Genomic DNA, 24,366 nt, shown 5'->3' with positions numbered 1-24,366 from the left:
GCAATCTGACGGCAGATTGGTAGCAGAAATCGAGCAGGATTTGCTAACATGACTTGACATCAGGTTGTCTGCAAAAATCGAGCAAGATCTGCGCGCGCGCAATCTGATGGCAAATCGGCGGTAGAAATCAAACAGAATCTGCAGCTTTTAACATTCATATAATTTATTGAAATAGTATAGTTTATTCGCTTACAGCTATGCGGCGCACTATTCACTTTCTATATCCGTATTCAAGTTCTTATTACGAGCGTATATAATGCCTGCAAAATGCGGCTAATAACATCGTAATTATTTCTATCAATTTAATTTCTGATACGAGACTCCCGTATCGGGAATTCAGATATTGAACTGATTTTTAGAAAATCAGACAGATAAATATCCGATTTTCACTTATTTGGAAAGAAATTATCCAAATAAGTGAAAATCGTTCGTTATTATATCTATTTAAGATATAAAATAGAAATTAACTTCCATATAAATAAAATATTTTAATTTTGATTTAATTTCATAAATTAATTATTCAAATTTTCATATATGTATTACATAATACATATTATTAATATTATAAATTTATACGTTATTAATACAAACGTCAGAAAATGACATCCCGTGAATGTGACATATCAACTATTGACGTCATTTTTGAATCTTATGAGACCTAACTTTAGAATTAAGGCTCCTGAGTAGTCGCCGCGGCCATATTGGAATGATGACGTCAGAAGCGAGAAATGACACCCTGAGAATTCTTGCGTGCCATTTTTAAATAAAAAGATATTTTAAAGAAATAAGACTACAGATCGCTTTAGTATACTTGTAAAATTGTCCGAAAACTAAGCTTTTCCTTTGACAATTAATAAATAACCGTAAAATAAGTGTCAAAGTAAGCCTAGTTATATGGGAAAACATTTAGTTTGACAGCTGCCGAAAGAAGGGGAAAATGTTCTTTTTACATAATACTTAACTTGCTAAGCTTAGTTTTCGGACAATTTTATAAGTTTCACAAATACGTTACACATCACAGCATTAGCATAAAGTGAATAATTACGAAATGGCACGCAAGAATAATTTGGGCTGCCAAAACGTCACTTTCCACGCCTCATAGTTCATCGATTTGCAACGTGAGGCGCTGCATAAAAATTCTGACATGTGGGTAACATGCTGATAATTTGTCGGTAACATGTAACATGGCAATTTAGCTATTCTATACATTTATTATTATGAAATGTATTATATGTATTATTATATGTTTAATCAGTTTTAATCGTACAATGTACGATCGTATGATTGTACGATCATATGTTGTACGATTAAAACTGATTAAACATATAATAATACATATAATATATATAATTAAAACTAAGAAACGCACGTCTATAAACAAATGTATATAAAAACAGGAGAATAAACACTTCGTAATTTATAAATTTTTATTTATGAATTATTATAATTAAAAATAAATACAGGGCCTGTAGACCCTTCTGGCCTTGCGTGACCTATGTTCCATCCGGTATTGGCACCGGATCGGTGTCCTCGTCCTCTCCATCCTCCTCCTCTCCATTTTTCTCCTCTCCACTCTCCTCTCCATCCTCCTCTCCATCCTCCTCGCCATCCTCCTTTCCATCCTCCTCTCCACCCTCCTCTCCATTCTCCTTCTCTTCGTCCTCTTGATGAGTAGTAGCTATATAGATAACACAACAGTTAAAGCAATACATTAATAAATTAACAAAATGATTTTGAAACTTTATAATCTATTCTATTAAAAAATGTAACATACTTTTTGTTCCTCTCTTTTAATTTTCTTCCTCCTCTTTTTTTTCGTTCCTTATATATATTTTTTTCATTTTCTGTGTCCAATTCACTTGATTCCATAATCATTGCTTCCTCTTCTCTTTCATTCCGTTGTTCCAGTTTTCTAATTCATTCATGTTTATTAAATATTAATATATGTGTTATTTAAAGTAAACCAGTAACAAAAAAACAACTATATGTGTAATTTATAAAAGTCCTGTATATAAAAGAGAAGCGAAATCAGCCTTTGTGGAAGCTACCATTTTGAACTCATCGTGAGATGCAGCAACGGTAGCCTTATATCAAAAAGAGAAGCAAAATCGGTAGATGGTAGAACGCATTGACGCCATATTGAGCCTATAGCGATTTCGCATTTCTTTTATACAGGATTATAATTTATAATAATCTAAAAATAAAATAATAGTGCACTAACCTTCCTTTTTCCAGATTTTTTTCTTTTTCTTCCTTCTTCTTTCTCTCTCTTCCTCTTTCTTTCTCTCTATCTCATTCATTTTCCTATCCTCTTCCTTCTTTTTAAGTTTACTTTTCTCAATCTCCTTTTTTCTCTTCTCATCCATATTTCGCTTCGTAGCGCTTCTGTCTTTGCTAGACCTATTTGATGCATAATACATATAAACACTAATAAATATTCGACACTGCACAGTGCACTTTAGTTTACTTGTTTTATACAAATAGTATACAAATAGTAACATACTTACATCTTATGCGACAGTAAAACATCGACTGATCGCGCTATACAGGGCTGCGTTCGGAAACATCACCCGTGTGCACACGAGCGCTATTCTATCTTCGTTATTTACTAAAAGTTGAACAAAGATAGAACGACGTTCGTGTGAATAGATTTATATAAATACACACATACGCACACCGATGCTTATCGCACCGCCTTTCTTCGCGTTCTTTTGTTCTGCGGCTTTTGTGGCATCTCCGCGTTACGTAGAAAATCGAGTGATCGAAATTAAGTGATCGAGCAAATTAGTATTTACGGTTCACGGTATTATATGTGCTTCTTCGTAATTTGTTGTGCGAGAAATTGCTAATAATTATGGAAGCGCGTAAAACCGGTGAAAACGAAATGCATGTAAGATGTGACAATTATGGACGAATGTATGGAAGGAGTCGCAATACAAAGAAGTATCAAACATCGTGTAAGCGGCTAAGCAGGCGAAAATCGCGGATTAATATAAGGTAATATTGTATCTTACAAACTTGCTGTCTACAAACGATTCATTAAGTTAACAGAGTAAATTCCACTTTGCCTTTGCTAACAGAAAGAAAAATTATCGTACATAATAATGAATTACAAGAAATAAAGTCTACATGCAGGATAGACACGCCAGTTAAAATAAATCGGGGATGATAATGCTTTCTCGCGAACAAATTGAAACGATCCCACACTTTATGTATTTCTTAAATTATGTAGCAAGTGTCTTAAACAATTAATCTTTTTTTTATCCTAATTTGATAAAGTTATTTTCTAAATAATTTTTCACTCTGATCAAGAATATTAATTAATGTACAATATTATAACATGATTAATATTTGTTTATATTTACACACAACCATTATTTTGATCCACTCGCTATAATTAATAGCAATCCTCTATATTCCATGCAGTCACTTGCAGAAATGCCTCACATTATTCCTTCCTTCTTTAATCAAATTACACTTACTTTAATTTATATAACAATCACTGCACCAGTCACTTTATTGAAAGTGAGGTCTCAAATTCACATAGGTCAAATTCTGGTTCTCCCTTGTACGCAAAAAATTCAAGAGCCGCTTTCTTACTTCGATAAAAAAAGTTATTTTTAAATGTAACTTTGTTGTTAATAATCGGATTGAGATAAATAAAAAAACGTTACGAAACTGAAAGTTTCTAATTTTAAAATCTCCTACTTAATTTCAATCTCTTTTTATTCGTTACAAAATTATGTTGTTAACAAGTTATTTACGAAAGTGACCCTTTAATTTTTTTGACTGTAGTACAAAATTATAACAAATATATGTATACAGGGTGTCCGACAAGTAACCAAACAAAAGGTGGAGGTAGATTGGGTCAAACTGAGTCGAAAAGTCCTGAAACATTTTTTTTTATAACGCTTAATAAAGGAGTTATTATTGAGTAAAATCTGGCCAATCAGCGCCGATCTTTAGCCAGGCGTATGTCGGTGAGCCGCGTGCCTGATAGTATGCGGCAGCGCACACTTCATGGCGCGCGGCTCACCGACATACGCCTGGCTAAAAATCGGCGCTGATTGGCCAGACTTTACTCAATAATAACTCCTTTATTAAGCGTTATAAAAAAAATGGTTCAGGACTTTTCGACTCAATTTGACCCAATTTATCTCCACCTTTCATTTGGTTACTTGTCGGACACCCTGTATACATATATACATATATATTTATTTGTAGGAGACAGAAAATAATAAATAATTTAAATAAGGAAAGAATTACAGAAGATATAAATCATGAAAATATCAATGAAAATATCAATGATGTAATACATATCAATGAAATAATACAGAATAATACTAATGCAGATATACATGAAAGTACAATGCAGGTAGATCAAGATGAGCGAGCTTTGCAGGATGTCATTATGTATGACGAATTAGCTGAAATGGGTATTGAAATAGATACTGATGAAGAACAAATGACATGCACATTAAATGATATTGAATTGGAAAATATATTAGAAAATGACAATGAAACTGAAGAAAATGACACTTTAATAATAGATAGTAATATAGATGCATACCGTGTAAAGAGTGGCAGTATGCCAGGAAAATGTATCGTAGATTTTGTCTATTTTTTTGAACAATTACATGAAAAATTTGACAACTACTGCCGCGGAATAGAATGCAATTTTCGCGACTTAACATTTATCGGTGCCCATGCGCACGGACTGAAAAATCAATTCTTTTTCAAATGTCGAATGTGCAATTTTGAAAGTTCTATTTGGAGTGAGCCGCCTCCTGAAGAAAGTCTAGATGTAAATATAGAGGCTGTGGCTGGCACTATACTAACTGGTGCAGGATATACACAGTTAAAAGAAAGCAGCGCTGCTATGAATATTAAGTGTATGGCAAAAAAAACGTACGAAAAAGCACATGAAACTGCTGTTGAGACATTCGCAAAAGTTGCTCATGAAAGCATGAATGCAGCTGCGAATGAAGAACGTGAGTTAGCATTACAACGCAATGATATAATAAATGGAATACCACATATAGCAGTAATAGGTGACGGGAGCTGGATGAAAAGATCATACAGAACAGGAAGGTATGATTCTTTAGGCAGGTGTAGGCACAATATGCGGTACGCGAACGGGCAAAGTGCTGCACATGTCTGTAAGAAATAAATATTGTGCAGTTTGTGTAAAAACAGAGAAGCTTAAAAAAGAACCTGCAAGTCATAAATGTTATAAAAATTGGGGTAGAGATTGCAGTTCAACAAGCATGGAAGCAGACGCGATTGTGGAAGGATTTAAAACAAGCATAGAAAAGCGCGGACTAATTTATTCTACATATATAGCGGACGGAGATAGCAGCGTATATAAAAAAATTATACAGGCAAATCCATATCCCAATGTCTTCATAGAAAAAATAGTGTCGAAGTCATCTATTGCGCAATTTGGCATCAAAGATAAAAGAAATAGCGAAAACAAAGGGACGTTTTGGTAAATTAAGAAATGTTATTGATAATCGTGTACTTCGAATTAGAACAGCTGTGACAAAAGCTGTAAAGTACCGTTTGGAAAAGCAAAATACAATGCAACAAAAGATTACATCTCTAAAAATAGATCTAGATAATATAATAAGTCACGTTTTTGGCGAGCATAATGAATGCGCAAAAATAGAATATTTCTGCAATGGATCACAGAAAGAAAACGAAGAAAATTATATTCCACAACTGAAAAAATGTGGATTGTATGAAAAGCTGCAGAATGCATTAAAATATATTAGTTGGAATGCCAAAAGTTTATTGCAGAATAAAGACAGTAACAGAGTGGAAACTTTTAACTCTGTTATATCAAAATGTATTGGTGGAAAAAGAATAAATTTCGGTCTAAGGGGATCATATGAAACGCGTTGTAATGCTGCAGTAGTCACATTTAACACTGGCAAGCCTATAAGTCACCTAAGCTACGTTCTTGGAACAAAACCGGGAGAAATAGCAACGCAATTGGAAAATAACAAAAAGATACGTGTACGTAACACGCCAAAACGATTGACGCAATGGAATATAAAACGTGCAGTGGCAGACAGAGATTATGGTCCGCAGGCTGATAAACCTGATGCAACATCAGCCAAAGTAGAATTAAGAAAAGTGCAACACATGCATATGCTGCGAAATTGGCAAATGAAGAGAGTAGATATAGAAGAAGAAACTAAAGAACAAGCAGCAACTGGTATTTGGCGATATTATCGCACAAAAATGATCACTGCCTCTCATTTTGGACATATATGTAAAATGAGAAAGAGTACTTCTTGCGCATCAAGAGTAAAATCCATAATATACCCACAACTAAATGTGGAATCGGTGCAACACGGGAAAGAATACGAGGATGTTGCACGCGAAAGCATTGAAAGTGCACTGAATATTAATATAAAGCGTTGCGGATTGTTTATAGATTCAGAAATACCATTTTTAGGCGCTTCGCCAGATGGATTAATAGAAGACGATGGAATTGTGGAGATAAAATGTCCTTTCGCAGCACGATTCTTAACACCAGAAGATGCGATTGCAACAAATGTTTCGAATTTGCAATCGTTATATAAGAATGAAAAAAATGAAGAAATGAAACGCAATCATATATATTATTATCAAATACAAGGGCAATTACATATTACGCAGCGACAGTATTGCATTTTCGCGCTGTGGACACCATTAGGATTAAAAATGGAAAAGATTATACGTGATGATATCTTCTGGACGGAAAATATGGTTTCTAAACTAATACAATTTTATGAAGATTGTATACTACCAGAATTACTTGATCCAAGAGTGGAGAGAAATATGCCAATCCGCGAACCCGAATATATAATTGAAGCCAAAAGGCAAAAAGTGATAGAAAAAGAAAAAACAACAAATTCATATGGAAATATTGGAAGACAAGCATTAAAATAACATTAAAATGAAGAACAAATTTGAATTAGAAAATAAATAATGTTAAAATGCATTCTGCGCTAGACGCAGTGATTATTATCACAATGCATTCTGCGCTAGACGCAGTGATTATTATCACAATGCATTCTACGCTAGACGCAATGATTATTATCATAATGCATTCTGCGCTAGACGCAGTGATTATTGTCATAATGCATTCTGCGTTAAACGCAGTTATCACTATCAAAATGCATTCTGCGTTGAACGCAATTTATAATATACAAATGAAATAATAAGCTCTACTCATTCACCTGCATTCTGCACTTAGCGCAGTAAATCTTACCACATAACAAAAACGCTGCTATTTAAATTGACATAAAAGTAACATTTTTTATTTAACAAACAGTAAACATAATGTGACTTTGTACACTATGTACATATAAGAAATCGTACAAATTACTACCTATATATACATATGGGTGCATTTATATCTTACCGTTAGAGTTCACAAAATAGCTGTTCTCTAATGGATAGATATGATTGCAATTCATCTATACTACAGCAGGATATCTAATATCCCGTAAGTTTATTAATTTTTAAAATTGTTGAAAAGGAAGCAACACAAGTGAATTAGATATATTTCACAGAGATTCTTTTTTATAAAATTTCATTTAAAAGTTAAAAACATCAAGTATTGAGGACTTTAAATTCACGATAATAACTTGTAGACTGAATATATCATATCATTAATGCATTCGCAAAGTAGCATCTAAAACCCCATGAAGCCAACTTGTACTCGTCTGAATAATTTAAGGTAATGATTATACGATTATAAGGTTTAAAAATTATGTGTACGTGCGTGAGTAATAGTTATACTGTAATATACAATAATATATTATTGGCACTGTAATTATAAAACTTTTGTAATAATTTTAAAAACTGAAATTATTTAAAATTATTTAATATTGTATATATCTAAGAAAATAATTTCAAAGTATTTTGTGAAACTATCAATTTTAAAGAATTTTAGAGTAAGGAAAACACACATACACACACACACACACATACACACACATACACACTACAATAAAAAGAAGAATTCAATTCTTGAGACTCTCCTGAGTAATCGCCGCGACCATGGGAATCGCAACGTCAGAGGCGAGAAGGACACGTTAGGAATTCTTGCGTGCTATTTTTAAATAAAAAGATATTTTGATGAAATATCATTACACATCGCTTTAGCACACTTGTAAAATTATTCAAAAACTATGCTAAAAGCATATATGCTTCGTATAACACTCATTTTACGGCTGTTTATTAACTGTCAAGAGAAAAACATAGTTTTCGGACAATTGTGCAAGTGTGCTAAAGCGATCTGTAGTGTTGTTTTATCAAAATATCTTTTTATTTAAAAATAACATGCAAGAATTCTCAACGTGTCATTCTCGCTTCAGACATCCCAATTCCCATATGGCCGCGGTGAATATCCAAGAGCCTCAATGTTTGACAATATTTATTATTTCATTTGACAATATTTATTATTTCATCGATTGAACTGTTTGACCAATTCGTAACACAAATTTGACAATGTTTATTATTTCATTTCATCGATTGAACTTTTTGACCAATTCGTAACATAATTTACTTATATGGTAAGTCGTTGGACAGGGTTCTTATTCCTATCGCAGCATCTTTATTCCCATGTCGCCACCGTCAACTCAGAGTTTCACGGCGACTACTCAGGAGCCTTAACTCTAATTGGTTATTTTGTGACCAAAATTTACTGTCATTTTGCTACTTGGACTCGAGATCCTTTAAATGTTTTAATCCATTTAAATGTACCATTTTATATAAATGTCTAGAAATTGCCCGATTTCTGTTGTCAATCTGTCGTCAGATTGCGCGCAGGCTCTGCGTGGTTTCTGCTGCCAATCTGCTTACATTGCCTGTCAGCAGGCTCTGTCGACAAAACTTGAACTTAATGTGGTCACAGATCGCTATGGTTTTGGCATGGAATTCTGATTAAATTTGCTGCCAATCTGCGTGCATGCTGCTAGCATTTTGCTATCTGGGAAGAAGTACCATTCTGGTTGGATATGCATTGAAGTAACTGTGCATTAGCAAGGATGAAATTATCTAGATCTTTAAATATATATGAATATTCAAGATTAATAAATCAGAATAAAAGGAGAAAAATTGTAAATCCTAAAATATCTTTAATAGTAAAGTAAGAATGAAAAGAAATTTTATATAAATTTCTATTAATTCCTAAAGAATTAGATGATCCAGTTTGTAATATTACTATTATGGTAATAATAAATGGAAGAATAAAATGAATTGAGTAAAAACGATTTAATGTAGCATTATTAATTGAAAATCCTTCTCAAATTCATTGAACTATTAAGAGGATGCCGGAGCGACGAGCCCTCATCTAGACGTAACTAAAATTGTTGGTATTATCGACTAAATTATCGATAATACCGACCATTTTACTTCCGTTACCGATATTAATATTTATGCATGATTAATGCTCCGGAAATAAATTGGCGCAAAAAGTTCATATTTTTGAATAATTAACAGCTTAAACGATTGCTCCTTAATTGCTCCGTCAGAATCCACTATTGCTCTCTTTTTAAAATAAATAGTTTTTGAAATATTTACAAAAAACAAAATTTATCATTTTCACTCAAAAACATATTTCCAATAGCTTTGTGCAACTATATCCAGCATGAAGCGATTGCTCCTTAATTGCTCCATATTGCTTCATCATTATTTTCATAATTTATTGCATTTTTTATCAAAAATTAACAAATTAATCATTTTCCAAGCGACGCCGTCGCCATCTATCCGCTTATGGGAACTATATGGCTCAGCAGCCAACAGCAAGAATATTCAAACATAATAAAACAGCTCTATTGTTTATAACTATATCTCAAAGAATTCAATCAACGTTTTTTATTAATTTTTTGATAGAATAATTGCACCTCACTTGCTCTATTATGATATTCGCGATCGCTCCACTTGTATAATTAATTTTTTTTTGATATATTAGCAAAAAAACCAATCATTTTCTTGTAAAAACATATTTTCCGTAGTCTACTGCAAATATAACCAATATAAAACGATTGCTCCTCAATTGCTTCATGTTTAAGATCGTTTTAAGCCCGTATCACACTATGTATTGAAGATTGAGATTCAAAATTCAAGATAGAAATTTGACCAATCAGAACAAAGAAATTTTAATCCTTTTTGTTCTGGTTAGTTAAATTCCAATCTTTAATCTTCAATCTTTCATTTTCAATGCATAGTCTGATTCGGGCTTTAAGTGTGGTCTTGGCTTGTCGTTATGCCCGTAAATGCCTTAAATTCGTATCAGACTATGCATTGAGATTGAAATTTGACCAATTAGGACAAGGAAATTTTAGTTTCTTTTATCCTAATTGGTCAAATTGCAATCTTTAATACATAGTATGATACGGGCTTTAAGCTAAAAGTGTATTACATACCTCATCAATAATAAAAGGTAATAGCCTAACAACAAAGTTACGCGTAGTATTTGACGTTTGCTGTAAAACTAGCACCGGAATAACATTGAACGACTGTCTTATAGTGGGACCAACTATACAACAGGATCTCTTTTCAATTCTATTGCGATTCCGTACATTTCGATATACAATTACGGCAGACATCGCTCAAATATATCGCCAGATACGAATGAACAAAACTCAAACTGCTCTTCAAACAATATTTTGGCGAAAGGATCCAAGTGAAGAAATAGGCACTTTCGAATTGCAAACCGTAATCTATGGAACCGCATGTGCATCTTTCTTGGCAATAAGGACAATAGGATAGAACTGGCAAATCTAAATGCATCAAATTATTCAATAGTATCAACCATTATTTCGTATCAATCATTAACGACTTCTACGTTGATGACCTATTATCTGGAGCCAACACTGAACTTGAGATAAAGCAACTTCGAGATGAAACTATCAAGATACTAGAACAAGGAGGACTTCAGCTTAGAAAATGGGCCTCCAACTTTCCTGATGCATTAAAAGGCATAGCTCACACCAACTCTTGCGAGCCCGTTTATTTCATCAACAAAGGTGCAGAAGTATCCACATTAGGAATGCAATGGAATATAGCAAATGATGAATTCCAGTATGATATCAACATATCAAGCGCTCGGAAGGTGACTGAAAGAACTATGTTGTCGGCATTATCTAGAATATTTGATCTCTTGGGTCTGCTAGGGCCTGTAACGCTCACCGCCAAGGTGTTGATTCAAAGAATCTGGCAATTAAATCTAGCATGGGACGAAATAGTTCCTATGAATATACACATTACATGGTCATAGAATCTCAGTTAAACATAATTCGCAGTTTTAGAATACCGAGGTACGTGGCATGCAAGAATGCTTCCAAAATACAGCTACATGATTTTTCGGACGCAAGTGAGAAAGCGTATGGAGCTTACGTGTACCTCAAAGTTAGTTCTCCTTAAGGTCAAAATTTAGTACGACTGCTATGCTCGAAATCTCGCGTCGCCCCACTGAAAACAATTAGCCTACCACGACTAGAATTATGTGGAACTCTGCTACTAGCACAATTAATGAATAAGATTCTGCAAGCATTACGTTTTCAATCAGAAAGTGTACCTTATTAAACGGATTCAACCATAATACTACACTGGATAAAGGCAACGGATAGAAAATGGAATATATTCGTCTCAAACAGGATAGGTGAAATTCATAAACTATCGCAAACAAATTGTTGGTATCACGTAACGACAGATTTCAATCCATCAGATCTTATATCTCGAGGATCTCTTCCCGCATTTTTAATTAAATCAGACCTTTGTTGGTTGGGGCCAACGTGACTACATAAAGAACCTCAAGATTGGAATACTAGCATCCCAGTGCGGTCATCAAATGACTTATCAGAATAGAAGCAAATCGTCAGGGCATTGGTTATAGAGACACAAGACAAGCAAAATTTATTTGAACGATTTTCCTCGTTAAACAAGCTAATCAGAATTACCGCCCTTTGTCTGATTTCATTCGTAACGTTAAAAATAAAGCCGAAAGCAAGATTGCAGGTCGTATAACTACACAGGAACTGGTGGAGTCCAACTTACAGCTTACGAAAATCATCCAGGAAGCAGCATTTATAAAGGACTGCAAGCTTTGAAATCAAAAGGCCACGTCTCACGAAAAAGTAGTTTTGAACTTAATTCCATTTATCGACAAGCAAGACGTTATAAGAGTAGGCGGACGTCTTCAAAATGCAGCAATATCCTGACGCAAAGTACCCGATTTTGTTACCAGCAAATCATCCGTTTACGCATTTAGTTATAGCGCAAGAACACCAAAGGCAATTGCATGCAGGAGCACAAGCCACGTTAACAGCGGTTCGTGTCAAATATTGGTCTCTATCAGTTCGCAGCAGTGTTAAAAAATACATTAAGAAATGTATAATCTGTTTCAAGGCAAATCCGCGTACGTCTGAAGCAATTATGAGTGAGTTACCTTCATATAGAGTAACACCATCTAAACCATTTACGTGCAGCGGTGTTGATTACGGTGGTCCGTTTCATATAAAATCGGGGCAGCTTCGCAACGCTAAGTTTATAAAGGCTTACATAGCTATTTTTGTATGCTTAGCTACAAACGCTGTACATATAGAATTAGTGAGTGATCTTTCTACCGAAACATTTCTAAATACTCTCAAGCGTTTCATTGCTCGTCGAAGTAAGGTGTCACACATATATTCAGATAATGGAACAAACTTTCAAGGAGCGTCTAACAAATTGAAGGAACTTTATCAAATATTGCACAATAAGCATCACCAAGTTTAAGTGGATAATACGTTAAAGAAAAATTGCATCGAATGGCACTTTATTCCATCCCATGCACCTCATTTTGGTGGCATTTGGGAAGCAGCGGTAAAATCGGCTAAAAATCATTTAAAACGTGTTGTCGGCGATGTGGCATTAATCTTTGAGGAAATGTACACTGTGCTCACTCAAATTGAAGCGATTATGAACTCACGCCTGTTGACACCACTCTCCAATGACCCTAATGACCTTTTCTACTTAACACCTGGACATTTTCCTAGTTGGAGACGCTTTTACCTCTATTCCAGAGCAGGATGTCATGCATTTATCAATCAATAGGCTTTCACAATAGCAACATGTCAATCAAATATATCAATATTTCTGGAAACGCTGGAATCACGAGTATTTACAGCAATTACAAGAGCGAACCAAGTGGCAACTGTCCAAGGGATTGCAGCCAAATATCGGTGATATGGTCATGATGCGGGAAAATGAGGCATTACCACTGAAATGGTTAGTCGGACGTATAGATGACATTTACCCAGGCACAGATGGAGTAGCCCGAGTAATCTCCATTCAGACTGCAAGGGGAACGTACAAGAGACCAATCACTAAAGCATGCATTTTGCCACTTCAAAGGGATTAATTTGTTTCTTTTGTTTACTTGTCTATATTTTTTCTTTTTTTTTAAGAGTTAACCGCTTCAAAGGGGGGAGTATATGTTGGAGAAAAGATGTGCCTTAACACCACAGTTGATAACACGACTGTTACTAGCGCTAAAAGAACGACATAGGCCTACAGGGGAAACCACTATAAAAAAGCGCATCAAGCTATCTACCGCAAGATGGCGTGGAAATGATAGCGCATCATTGTCTTGCCATCGAAAAAATAATTCGAGAGGATAATTATTTTCCGGCGCGGTGACATCGCTCGTCACTCGATGCGTGATAATTATTTTTCGGCGCGGTGCCGCTCGCCGCTCGCTGCGTGACTCGCCTCTCTCGCTCAGCTGATACTTCCGATGCTAAGAGACATAAACAAGTAAGCCATTTTACATTTCTATCGATTCCGACCGCTTCCCACGCGCTCATTGGCTCAGACATTTTAATTAATAACATAATAATTATTGCGAATTTAGCAAAATGGTATAGGACTTTTCGCTTCAGGTTGACCACATCTATCTCCACTTTTCGTTTGGCTACTTACATGTCGGACACCCTGTATATATGTAGGATTTAAGTACGTATTATATGTACCGATATGCGTAGTATCGCATGTCGATATTGCGGCTAGATCATAAAGTAGTAACGAATCCTTTAGCGAGTCGCCGCTAAGAGAGATTTTTGTTATCGCGTGCGCAATCTTTTATTTTTGACGTATGCGGCTAGATCACAGGGTGGCCGCGAGTCCGAAAAGATAAACACTACTCTTCGATCGGCGTCTTTTAATCTCCGGGCATAAACAGACGAGCAGCTTAATCTCCGGGCATAAACAGAGGAGCAGCGAGCGTCAGTCAGTCCTTCGCCGTCAGTTAAGAGTTGTACTACATTCTTATATTCTATATATTCCCTTATAATCAATATCTGTTTTAAATAAAACCTACAAATATATATATACCATATATGTATAATGTATATCAAACATACATCTATATGCATTTATACAGGGTGATCCGAAACAACCTTCTGTCCTTACAATGTCATATACTTGACTCAATTCTAAGACGATTTTTCCTTTGCCAAAATTTTTTCCGAGACTTAGTTTTCAAATTATAAGCCAAAATAATTAACGAATTACGGGCCGCGTACGCGAGGCAGACAGGAGCGGCGCAACTCACCGTCCGATGCTAGTGATTACGTGGACCGCTCACTTCGATTAACTATTTGCTACATGCGATGGGGTGTACGTGTGAGAGAAAACGTATACGCGTATACACACACATACACATTCTCTCTCTCCCCCCCTCTCCCCCCTCTCTCTCTCTTCCTCCTCATCCTCTCCCTCTCCCTCTCCCTCTCCTCTCCCTCCCCTCCCCCTCTCTCTTTCTCTCTCTCACCCATCGCGTGTAGCAAACAGCTGATCGCACACACGCACTCCCCCCCCTCTCTCCCCCTCCCCCCTCTCACTCTCTGTCTCTCTCTCACTCACTCACTGACTCTTACCTTAAGTAATATTTCCGTGTGACACAACGAATAACTAGCAAACTTTTTTTCACTCACAAATTGTACTACTTATCGAACTTTTACGAATTAATCCACGCACTTTATCGATGAACTGAATTTATTAACGATTATAACGGTTAATCACAATTTACCGATTACTACCGATTAATTATTAAAATAATTCGAAAAAAGAAATGCGTTATTCGATGCGGGGACGGCGCGACGGCAACAAGCAGATTATGTCAGTACTAGCGTTGTCGGCTTCCGGCTGTCGAACGACTGAATGTATCATATTACGCGTGATCGACGCGGATGCTATCATGTATCCTGTGATCGGCTAAAGCCTCTGCATCGAATAACGCGTTTCTTTTTTTGAATTATTTTAATAATTAATCGGTAGTAATCGGTAAATTGTGATTAACCGTTATAATCGTTAATAAATTCAGTTCATCGATAAAGTGCGTCGATTAATTCGTATAAGTTCGATAAGTAGTACAATTTGTGAGTGAAAAAAAGTTTGCTAGTTACTTGTTATGTCACACGGAAATATTACTAATTGAGTCGTATGAGGGCAACGAATCTCTACATACAAGGTAAGAGTCAGTGAATGAGAGAGAAAGAGAGAGTGCGTGTGTGCGATCAGCTGTTTGCTACACGCGATAAGTGTAAAAGAGAGAGAGGGGGGGGGGGAGAATGTGTATGTGTGTGTATACGCGTATACATTCTCTGTCACACATACACCCCATCGCATGTAGCAGTTGATCGCAACGAGCGGCCACGTAATCACCAACATCAGACGGTGAGTTGCACCGCTCCTGCCTGCCTCGCGTACGCGGCCCGTAATTCGTTAATTATTTTAGCTTATAATTTGGAAACTAAACCTCGGAAAAAATTTTGGAAAAGGAAAAATCGTCTTAGAATTGAGTCAAGTATATGACATTGTAAGGATAGAAGGTTGTTTTAAATCACCCTGTATATACATTTGTTATATATATGTATGTATACATATACGTATATATTTATGTATGTATGTATATACAGGATGGGGCATCTAAGACAAGTCACCCGAATAATTCCTACAGTTTTGGAAATAGGAGAAAATGTTTGAAATAAAAGTTGTATAGTATTGAGGGGGAAATTTTGTAGAATTGAACATTTTTTTTAGATGGACGCGCTTAGGAGATTTGAAGATCATCTTCATTTTTTTAAATGGAACCAGCCAATTTTTTGATACAAATCGATTTCTCGTGAATATTTGGCACAAAAAATTATAAGGATAAGATGGCCAAAAAATGAATAGTTTACGAAATATTTTGTACTTTTTATACTCTATACTAAATACTTATTTAAACTCAATATGTAGTATTAAAACATAAAGATTGAAGTGTACAAGGTGATTGAATGTTTATTTACATTCTACGATCCGTATAAGTGATAACACCAGAGAGGACACAAATGTAAACATGAATATTTTACAAAATATTTTATAATTTATGTAAAATTATATCAAAATAAAGTACATATTAATATATACGTGAATATTCTTAATTAACGGGAAGAAAGAAAAATTACATAACTTCATTCTACTTTATTGTATGAATAATATAAATATTAATATGATAAATTTACCAGTTTGTAAACGTTTGGCTTCTTCTACCGTCACTAATATTCTATAAATTTTGTTATTATCAGCGTCTTGAATATTAACTAACATCTTCGGGACGTCCATTTTTCTAATATATGCACAGGTGCGTTCTGTTTTAATGCAAGCCATAATATTTGATTTTTAATACAATGTTTATTAAGAAATATAATAATATTTTCTAATTCTATATTACATGAAGAATCTTCAACGTCGAAAAACATTTCGAGTAATATTAAAATTAGTAAACACAAAATAGCAATTTCTTTTTCCATCATCTTTTGGCATGCTTGTACTGCTTATTTTATTTATTATAGTTTTATTTCTCAATGGTTTCAGTAATTCTAACCTCTAAAATCAAAGAAAAGATCAATTTGCATTTCAGGTTTCGTCCTTCCATGCTTTGAGATTACGCTCACGCACCCAAAGAGAATGATTTCTGTTTGCAATTCTTAGCGCTTAAGCAGCAAATGGAACGAGTGAAAATAGCGCTTATAAGCGTGAGCGCTCATGGCGCATAAGCGTTCAAATGGAACGCACCCTTTGTGTATCATATCAGCGGGATAGACATGAAATAGTACGATTATCAATCCTTGTTTGATATTATTTTTAACAGTTATATAATTGCAGTTTCATAAACTAACATTTTTATATTATTTTTCTTCAATTGTTCATACCGATATCGCATAGATACATAATAATATAATAAGTATTAATAGTATGAAAGCGTATATGTACAATATATATAAGTAATAGGTAATGGCAAAGTGCAAGATGTTCAATTTATCACGCAGTAGATTCAAGTTCGATTTCATAGACATCTGCACATATACTTTTTATAATACTTCTTGTTACAAACATTATATTTTGTGTGAAATTTAAAATAAATTATATTTTAAAACAATCGTTAAAATTTTGAAAATATGTGGCCATGTTGTAACACACATATATATTATACATTATGAAAAATTTATCTTATGTAATTTGTTAATACGTGTGTATTTTGTAATAAACCAATAATAGCTATAAAAAGCTATTATTATTTTAAGTATTCTTGATACAATTGAAAAAAGATAATATAATTATTAATCTACGAAATAGTAATTACGACTGTTAAAAAATAAAGTCAAACAAAAATTGACAATCGTGCTTATCCCTATCCTGCTGATATAATACACGAAGTATTGATAGTAATAAAGCAACAAATCACCAAGTTTAACAGGCATCCGTGTCTTACATATTGTATATTTGTTCACTTTGTTACCTATTATCCTATTATTATTAATGATCCTCATACAATATTTAATTGTATAATTTTAACTATACTTTAAACATATATATGCACATATGTATATATGCAAGTAAAAAATTCTCGAAAATGGGCGCCCGTTAGTCTTGTTGTGTTACTGCTTTTTGCCACGAAAGGCCAGAAAGTATTTTCAGGCCGTATCTCGGCCGTAAAGCGATATGCTAGAGGAACAAGGATAGCGTGATCGTTGATCCTTTTCTATCTTTCCTTTCCACAATATGCGTCCACGCGAGCAATGCAATCGTGTGTGCACGTATATGGACATATACTATGAACACTAATATGAACATATATCTCTACCACAGATTAATAGACAGATAGCCAAAGGCCCGAGTTAAGGCGAGACCGGCATTTCTCACTGGTTTCAGCGCCATACCGTGGTTAGCCAATGCAGTGACTACCATATGTTCTCAATCTTTACTTAGCAAATTTGTAGCGAAGTATTTAATAATTATATTTATTTAAAATACTTTAATTTTTAAATAACGCTTCGGAGTGCACCTATCGAATATACAAAAACTTTTATAAAATTTTTATATTTTTTATTTTATCTTTTAATTTTACTGATCTAATTAATAAGATTTTTGCGATTAAAATAACACCAACTACGACAATATTCGGATGAATTTCAATTAGATGCAAATAAAAAAATTTATTTACTTATCTAAGTAAAAATTATCCGAATTATATCGTATTTGATGTCATTTTAACCGTATAAATCTCATGAGTTCGTTACAATTACTTTCAAAAAGGTAAAAGAAGAAATAAAAGTCTTAGTTTTTATTTCATAAGATATTTAAATTCATATAAATCATTAAAAACTTTTATATTTTACATTTTATCTGTTTAAAAAAAATTTTAATGGATTAATAAAATTTTTTCGATTAAAATAACATCAAATATGACATAAATCAGATTCTTGAAAATGTCAAAACTATTTTATGAATAAATAAGTTGAATTTTGTGAAAAATAAAGAAATGGTTAAGTTTTAAAAATCTTAAATAATTTTTTTTAATCAAGTTTAATTAAAAATTTTTAAAGTACACCGTATTAAGTAACAAAATAAAAAATATGTAATATGTGCAAAATATTTAAAAAGATTTATTTCACATTTAAAACTCATGATTTTTTTTATGTTTAAAAAATGTAATTTTAATGTTTAATATTTAATTATTTAATATATGTAACATTTTATATCTCTCTCACACACCATGAGCGGATGCGTGCATGCGTATCTGTGTGATAAAATCTTATATGTACGAAATTATTATATATTTAAAATATATATTTTAATATAAATGTCTTTTTTTATGTCACTTTAATTTTAAACTTTCGTTACAGGCCTATCCGGTAAAGCTTATGATTAATTTCAAAACAATTCGATCAGTTTGGCACGGGGCATTTTTACACTCGAAATTGGTGATCGACGTTATTGCATTAAAAGTTAAGTAGTTTTATGATGCACCATTTGGAACAAAATCCGCAATATAATTGTACTATTTTATATATTATATATAATATTTATTTAGGGGGAGGGACATAACAATAGTAATTCTATAAAAATAAAATGCATTTTAATTTTCTCGAGGAAATCTATAATATTTCTATAAATGTAAGACTGATTTTATCAAACAAATATTATTTCAAATTACAAACTGAACTGTTTCTATGTACTTGACTAGTTAACTTGATTTCATATTTAGTTTTGATTTTTGATTTTTTAAAGGTTTTTATCTTTTAGAGTTATTTTTTAGAGGAAAACCATTTTTTAGTTTTTTACTTTTTATGAAAATTATTTTTCAAGGTAAAATTTTTTTTTAAGTTATTTTTTAAGGATGAACATTAAACTTTTTTACGTACAAATTGGGATTTTTTTATATACTTGGCATATTTTTTTTACCTTTGTGAGGTTTTTTTGTGGGATCTCATTGCTTTTTGTAAAAATTTAAAATTTGACATTTTTCCTGCAAAATATAAAATACTGTCGTAACTCAAAATTGAATAACGTAATTACGACCTATAAAAGTAAAAAAGGAGCACAGCGCAAATTCAGCACTTTGTAAGCTGTTGCGCGCGCTCCCAAAACCGCAATTAAATGTAAGATATGCAATTCGTTGCAATATGCAATTAAGACATCGCGTCCTAATACCGAAAAACCACCTACTTTCGGACCATAAAAAGAGAAGTAACGAGTATCTCGAGGCCGTATTCCGAAACTAACAATAAGTGGTGACGCGTGTACTTGAAGAAACTTTGAGATTCTGCAAGCGGCGACACTGTTACATCGCCGAAGCATCACCGAACCGAACTCTACAATACGTAAGCTGTACAAATAAATCTCTTTGCACGGAATCTTTGCCTCGTGTTTCTCGACACTCGGAGTCCCTACTACTAAGACGAGCCGAACACTTGGATCATCCCCAAAAATCCCGTTGTACCCGGAGAGGCACAACAAAATTGGTGGCAGCGGTGGGATTGGTCCAGTTAAAGGAATGAATAAGAATATGTGGGATAAGCCCAACTATTTCGAGACACAATCAATAACAAAAAATTGATTTAGCAAATCAGCACAAAGTGCGAGCCAAAACATCGTCAGTGCCTGAAAGACCCGGAAGAAGAACCGTGACAAGAAGCTGAAGCGCAAAGGAAGGAGCAATCCAACGCAACGCCCAGCAACTAGCCGATCGTAGCAAACCGAGGACGCCGCCCGTGCAACAGAAAACTCACCGACGCTGACCAACGTGCACCGCCGAGCGATCCAACCACAACAGCTGACCGTGCAGAAGCAACGAGTAAGCGAAAGAAGAATGCGTATCATCGTTATAGTGTAAGTCAAAAACATTGTACAATAAAACAGCGTGAATGTCGGCACAACCGAAAAGAGTTACGTTCCGCCGACCGCGATTTTTAAGCGCATCAGCGCGACTAGCAAATAGGTTCGGCTTTGTAAACCCCGTACAAGTAATCGAAGGAGCGGCCCGCGACATTCGCGATAACGTACGGAGAAATTTAGATAACCATTTTTCAGGCGAGAATTCACCCGAATTAGGATCCCGCGAACTAGAAATAAACCAAGTAGCGGAAAATACACTCCCGCCTAACAATAACAATAACATAATAGAAGTAGACGGACCTGATATAAATCGTACATCCGTCGAACGCGTTGCCGTTAGGAGAAATTACTCTCCCGTATCATACGACAGTAGCATCTTCGAAGCAAATAACGAAGAAAACAAGATCCGAGCAATGCACTGATAATCGAAATCGTGCAAACCGTTCGAGCATTGCGAGAAGAAATAAAAGAATTACACAGGCAAATACACGATCTACGCGCAAATCGGGAAGATTTAAATAGAACGCGAACGATACCGAATGACACTAATCTTGATGTCACATACGGACGAACACTTAACGATCTTCAAAATCAATCGGCATCTTTAAACGGCCATTTACGATTAAAAGAAGCAAGAGATATGATTCCGGAATTCGACGGAAATTCACAAGCTAAACTTAAAGAATTTTTAAGCGCATGTTCATACGCGATAAAAAATATTAATCCCGCAAATAGAGGAACATTATTAGAAGCAATACTTTGCACAAAGCTAAAGGGAAAAGCTATGGTAGACTTTGAAACGCGAAATATAAACAGTTTTGGACAGTTTAAAAGAGAACTCGAAATCTGCTATTTAAGCAAAAAGAGCATCACTTGCAAATCGAGTTTAACTCCTTAGAACAAAAAGCGCGGTGAGAGCGCCAGAGCATACGGGCTGCGCGCCGACAATTTGGCCATGGAATTATATGAATTCATGATCGAAGGCCAAGATTACGGCAGCGAACGAAAACGCATTATACTTGAAACTATACAACAGCAAGCTCTGCAAAATTTCCAAATAGGTTTCCACGAGGATATCAAATTGGTAGTACGAGTACAGCATTACTCAACGCTTCAAGAAGCAATCGTAGGAGCCAATGCGGAAGAGAAAGTCAAGTGTCCATTAGAACATGCATTGCGGCATAAGCCTGAACATACAATTTCGCAAGCAGCGCGAAATAAAGTATTACAATGCAATAAATGTGGAAAACTAGGACATCACGGACAAGAATGCCGAACAAGCAGATATTCAAACCGGTTCTCCTTGCCGAAGCCACAGGGACAATCGAGAATAAATACATTCGAAAAACGCTGCACTTACTGCAAAAAATCAGGTCATGGCCGAGATGAATGCTGGAGTCTACATGGACGCTCTGGGATAGTACAATCTAACCGGACGAAATCAAACGAAGATAAAAAGCCACAAAATCGTAATAAAATAAATGGACAACGAAGAAAAATACAACGCACGACGAGGATGAAGAAGAAGACGAAGAGAATACAAGACAGTCGAGACCAGCCCTCGAGTATCAAATATCGCAAGTAACAGGAAAACCGCAAATAAAAACTGGATTAGATCTAGTAACTCTTCCCATCCAGGAAGTTAAAAAAGGGAAATTAAACCTACTGTTTGACACAGGAGCAACGGTTACATTAATAAAGTTAAGAAATCTAAAAGGAGAAACCATGATTTACGAGGAGCAAATGGCACTCACTGGAGTTACAGGACACAAAATGGATGCAACAGGAAAAATCAAGGCAACGATAATCCTGAAGAACCGAAAAATATGGCACTCAATTTATATCGTGAAGGACGACTTTCCAATTGATTATGAAGGAATCCTAGGAGTAGACTTTCTACAAAAACACGGTTACGTGCGATTATAATAAGAAGCAGATACAGCTAGCAGATACGATATTAAAATTATATCCGTACCGATCAGTAACCTTAAAACCGCGTAGCGAGACAATTATTCAAGCTACTACCGACTGAAACAAAGTAGGCATAATACGTGCTGAGAAAACACAGCCTGGAGTTTTTATTGGCTATTGCCTAGTAAAGCCAGAAGAATTTTCCTGCCCAATAAGTGTTATAAACACTACCGAAAAATATATTAAACTACCAACTCCATGCGGAACAGTCGAAGAAATAAAAAAATACAGCGGCTCAAAAATGCAATACTCAAAAACAACAAGAGGCTACAACGCTTTCCCGTCGCGAAAAAATAAAAAATTTATTGCGTATACAACACCTAAATCAAGAAGAAGAAAAAACACTGCTAGAAATTTGCAAAGGTTTTAGCGACATATTTTATATCGAAGGAGATGCACTCACTTATACTCCTACTATCACACATGAAATTACGGTTCAAGCCAACAGTGCACCCGTAAATATACGCCCATATCGCTTACCAGAAAAACATAAATAAGTAAATGAGCAAATAAAAGGCATGCTGAGAGACAAAATCATTAGACCAAGTACCAATCAATGGAATGCTCCATTGCTAGTGGTCCCTAAGGAGACCGATGCGTCAGGTAAATAAAAACTACGAATAGTCGTAGATTTTCGAAAGTTAAACGATTTAACAATAGGCGATTCCTTCCCATTACCTAATATAACGGACATACTAGACCAACTGGGAAATGCAAAATACTTTACCACTTTAGATTTAGCGTCAGGTTATCACCAGATACCCGTGGCCGAAAACGATAAATGCAAGACAGCGTTTTCTACACCGTACGGACATTACGAATTCAATAGAATGCCGTTCGGATTAAAGAACGCGCCAGCCACATTCCAGCGGTTAATGAACTCTGTGCTGACTCAACTACAAGGAATCAAATGTGTAGTATATTTGGACGACATAGTCATATACGGAGCAAGTTTAAAGGAACATAATACACGGCTTATCGAAGTATTAAACAAATTACGAAAACATAAGTTAAAGCTTCAACCTGATAAGTGCGAGTTCCTTAGAAAAGAAGTAATATATTTAGGGCACGTAGTAACCGAAAACGAAATCATGCCTGATCCTTCTAAATTAAAAGCAGTACGAGAATTCCCAACACCGACCAAGGTAAAAGAAATACAATCCTTTATAGGTTTAGGGAGATATTATCGAAAATTTCTCTAAAATTGCCAAACCTCTTACAAAATTAACGAAAAAAGGAGAAAAATTCGAATGGATTGGAGAACAACAAAATGCATTTGAGACTTTAAAAAATAAATGAATTACCGCCCCGGTGCTAAAATATCCTGATTTCAGTCAAGAATTTCTTTTAACGACGGACGCATCAGATTACGCTATCGGAGCTATATTGTCTCAAGTAGGCCAAGACCGGCCGATTGCTTACGCCAGCAGATTATTATCGCAAGCAAAACATAATTATAATACTACCGAAAAAGAGTTATTAACCATGGGCAGTAAAATATTATAGACCTTATTTATACGGTACTAAATTTAAAATAATAACGGATCATAAGCTATTGGTATGGTTATTCAATGTAGCCAATCCAGGATCACGTCTAATAAGATGGAGATTAAAACTGGAAGAATATGATTACGAAATCATACACCGATCCGGAAAAACAAATACTAATGCCGACGCGTTAAGCCGCAACGT

The 24,366-nt window shown here is 34.8% G+C and overlaps 2 protein-coding genes and 1 pseudogene across 2 annotated transcripts; all 3 read left to right on the top strand.

The window, feature by feature from the left end:
* Positions 1-5,065: 5,065 nt before the first annotated feature.
* On the top strand, positions 5,066-6,939 carry LOC138941331 (uncharacterized; annotated as a pseudogene).
* A 758-nt stretch (positions 6,940-7,697) lies between these two features.
* On the top strand, positions 7,698-11,278 carry LOC138941330 (uncharacterized). The gene is made up of 2 exons (XM_070310892.1): positions 7,698-7,732; positions 10,807-11,278. Exons 1-2 carry the CDS (start codon positions 7,698-7,700, stop codon positions 11,276-11,278), a joined length of 507 nt encoding a protein of 168 aa, XP_070166993.1.
* A 926-nt stretch (positions 11,279-12,204) lies between these two features.
* Positions 12,205-21,125, top strand: LOC138941329 (uncharacterized). Its single transcript, XM_070310890.1, has 4 exons — positions 12,205-12,330; positions 12,409-12,609; positions 13,109-13,280; positions 20,899-21,125. The coding sequence occupies exons 1-4, from the start codon at positions 12,205-12,207 to the stop codon at positions 21,123-21,125; spliced, it is 726 nt and encodes a 241-aa protein (XP_070166991.1).
* Positions 21,126-24,366: the final 3,241 nt, after the last annotated feature.

This window comes from Polyergus mexicanus, unplaced genomic scaffold (assembly GCF_030449975.1).
Source record: "Polyergus mexicanus isolate NDT 795.1 unplaced genomic scaffold, iyPolMexi1.0 SCAF_18, whole genome shotgun sequence".
In the NCBI taxonomy this organism is placed as follows: Eukaryota; Metazoa; Arthropoda; class Insecta; order Hymenoptera; family Formicidae; genus Polyergus; species Polyergus mexicanus.
Note: the sequence above shows the minus strand (reverse complement) of the source record. Positions and strands in the feature narration are given on the sequence as shown.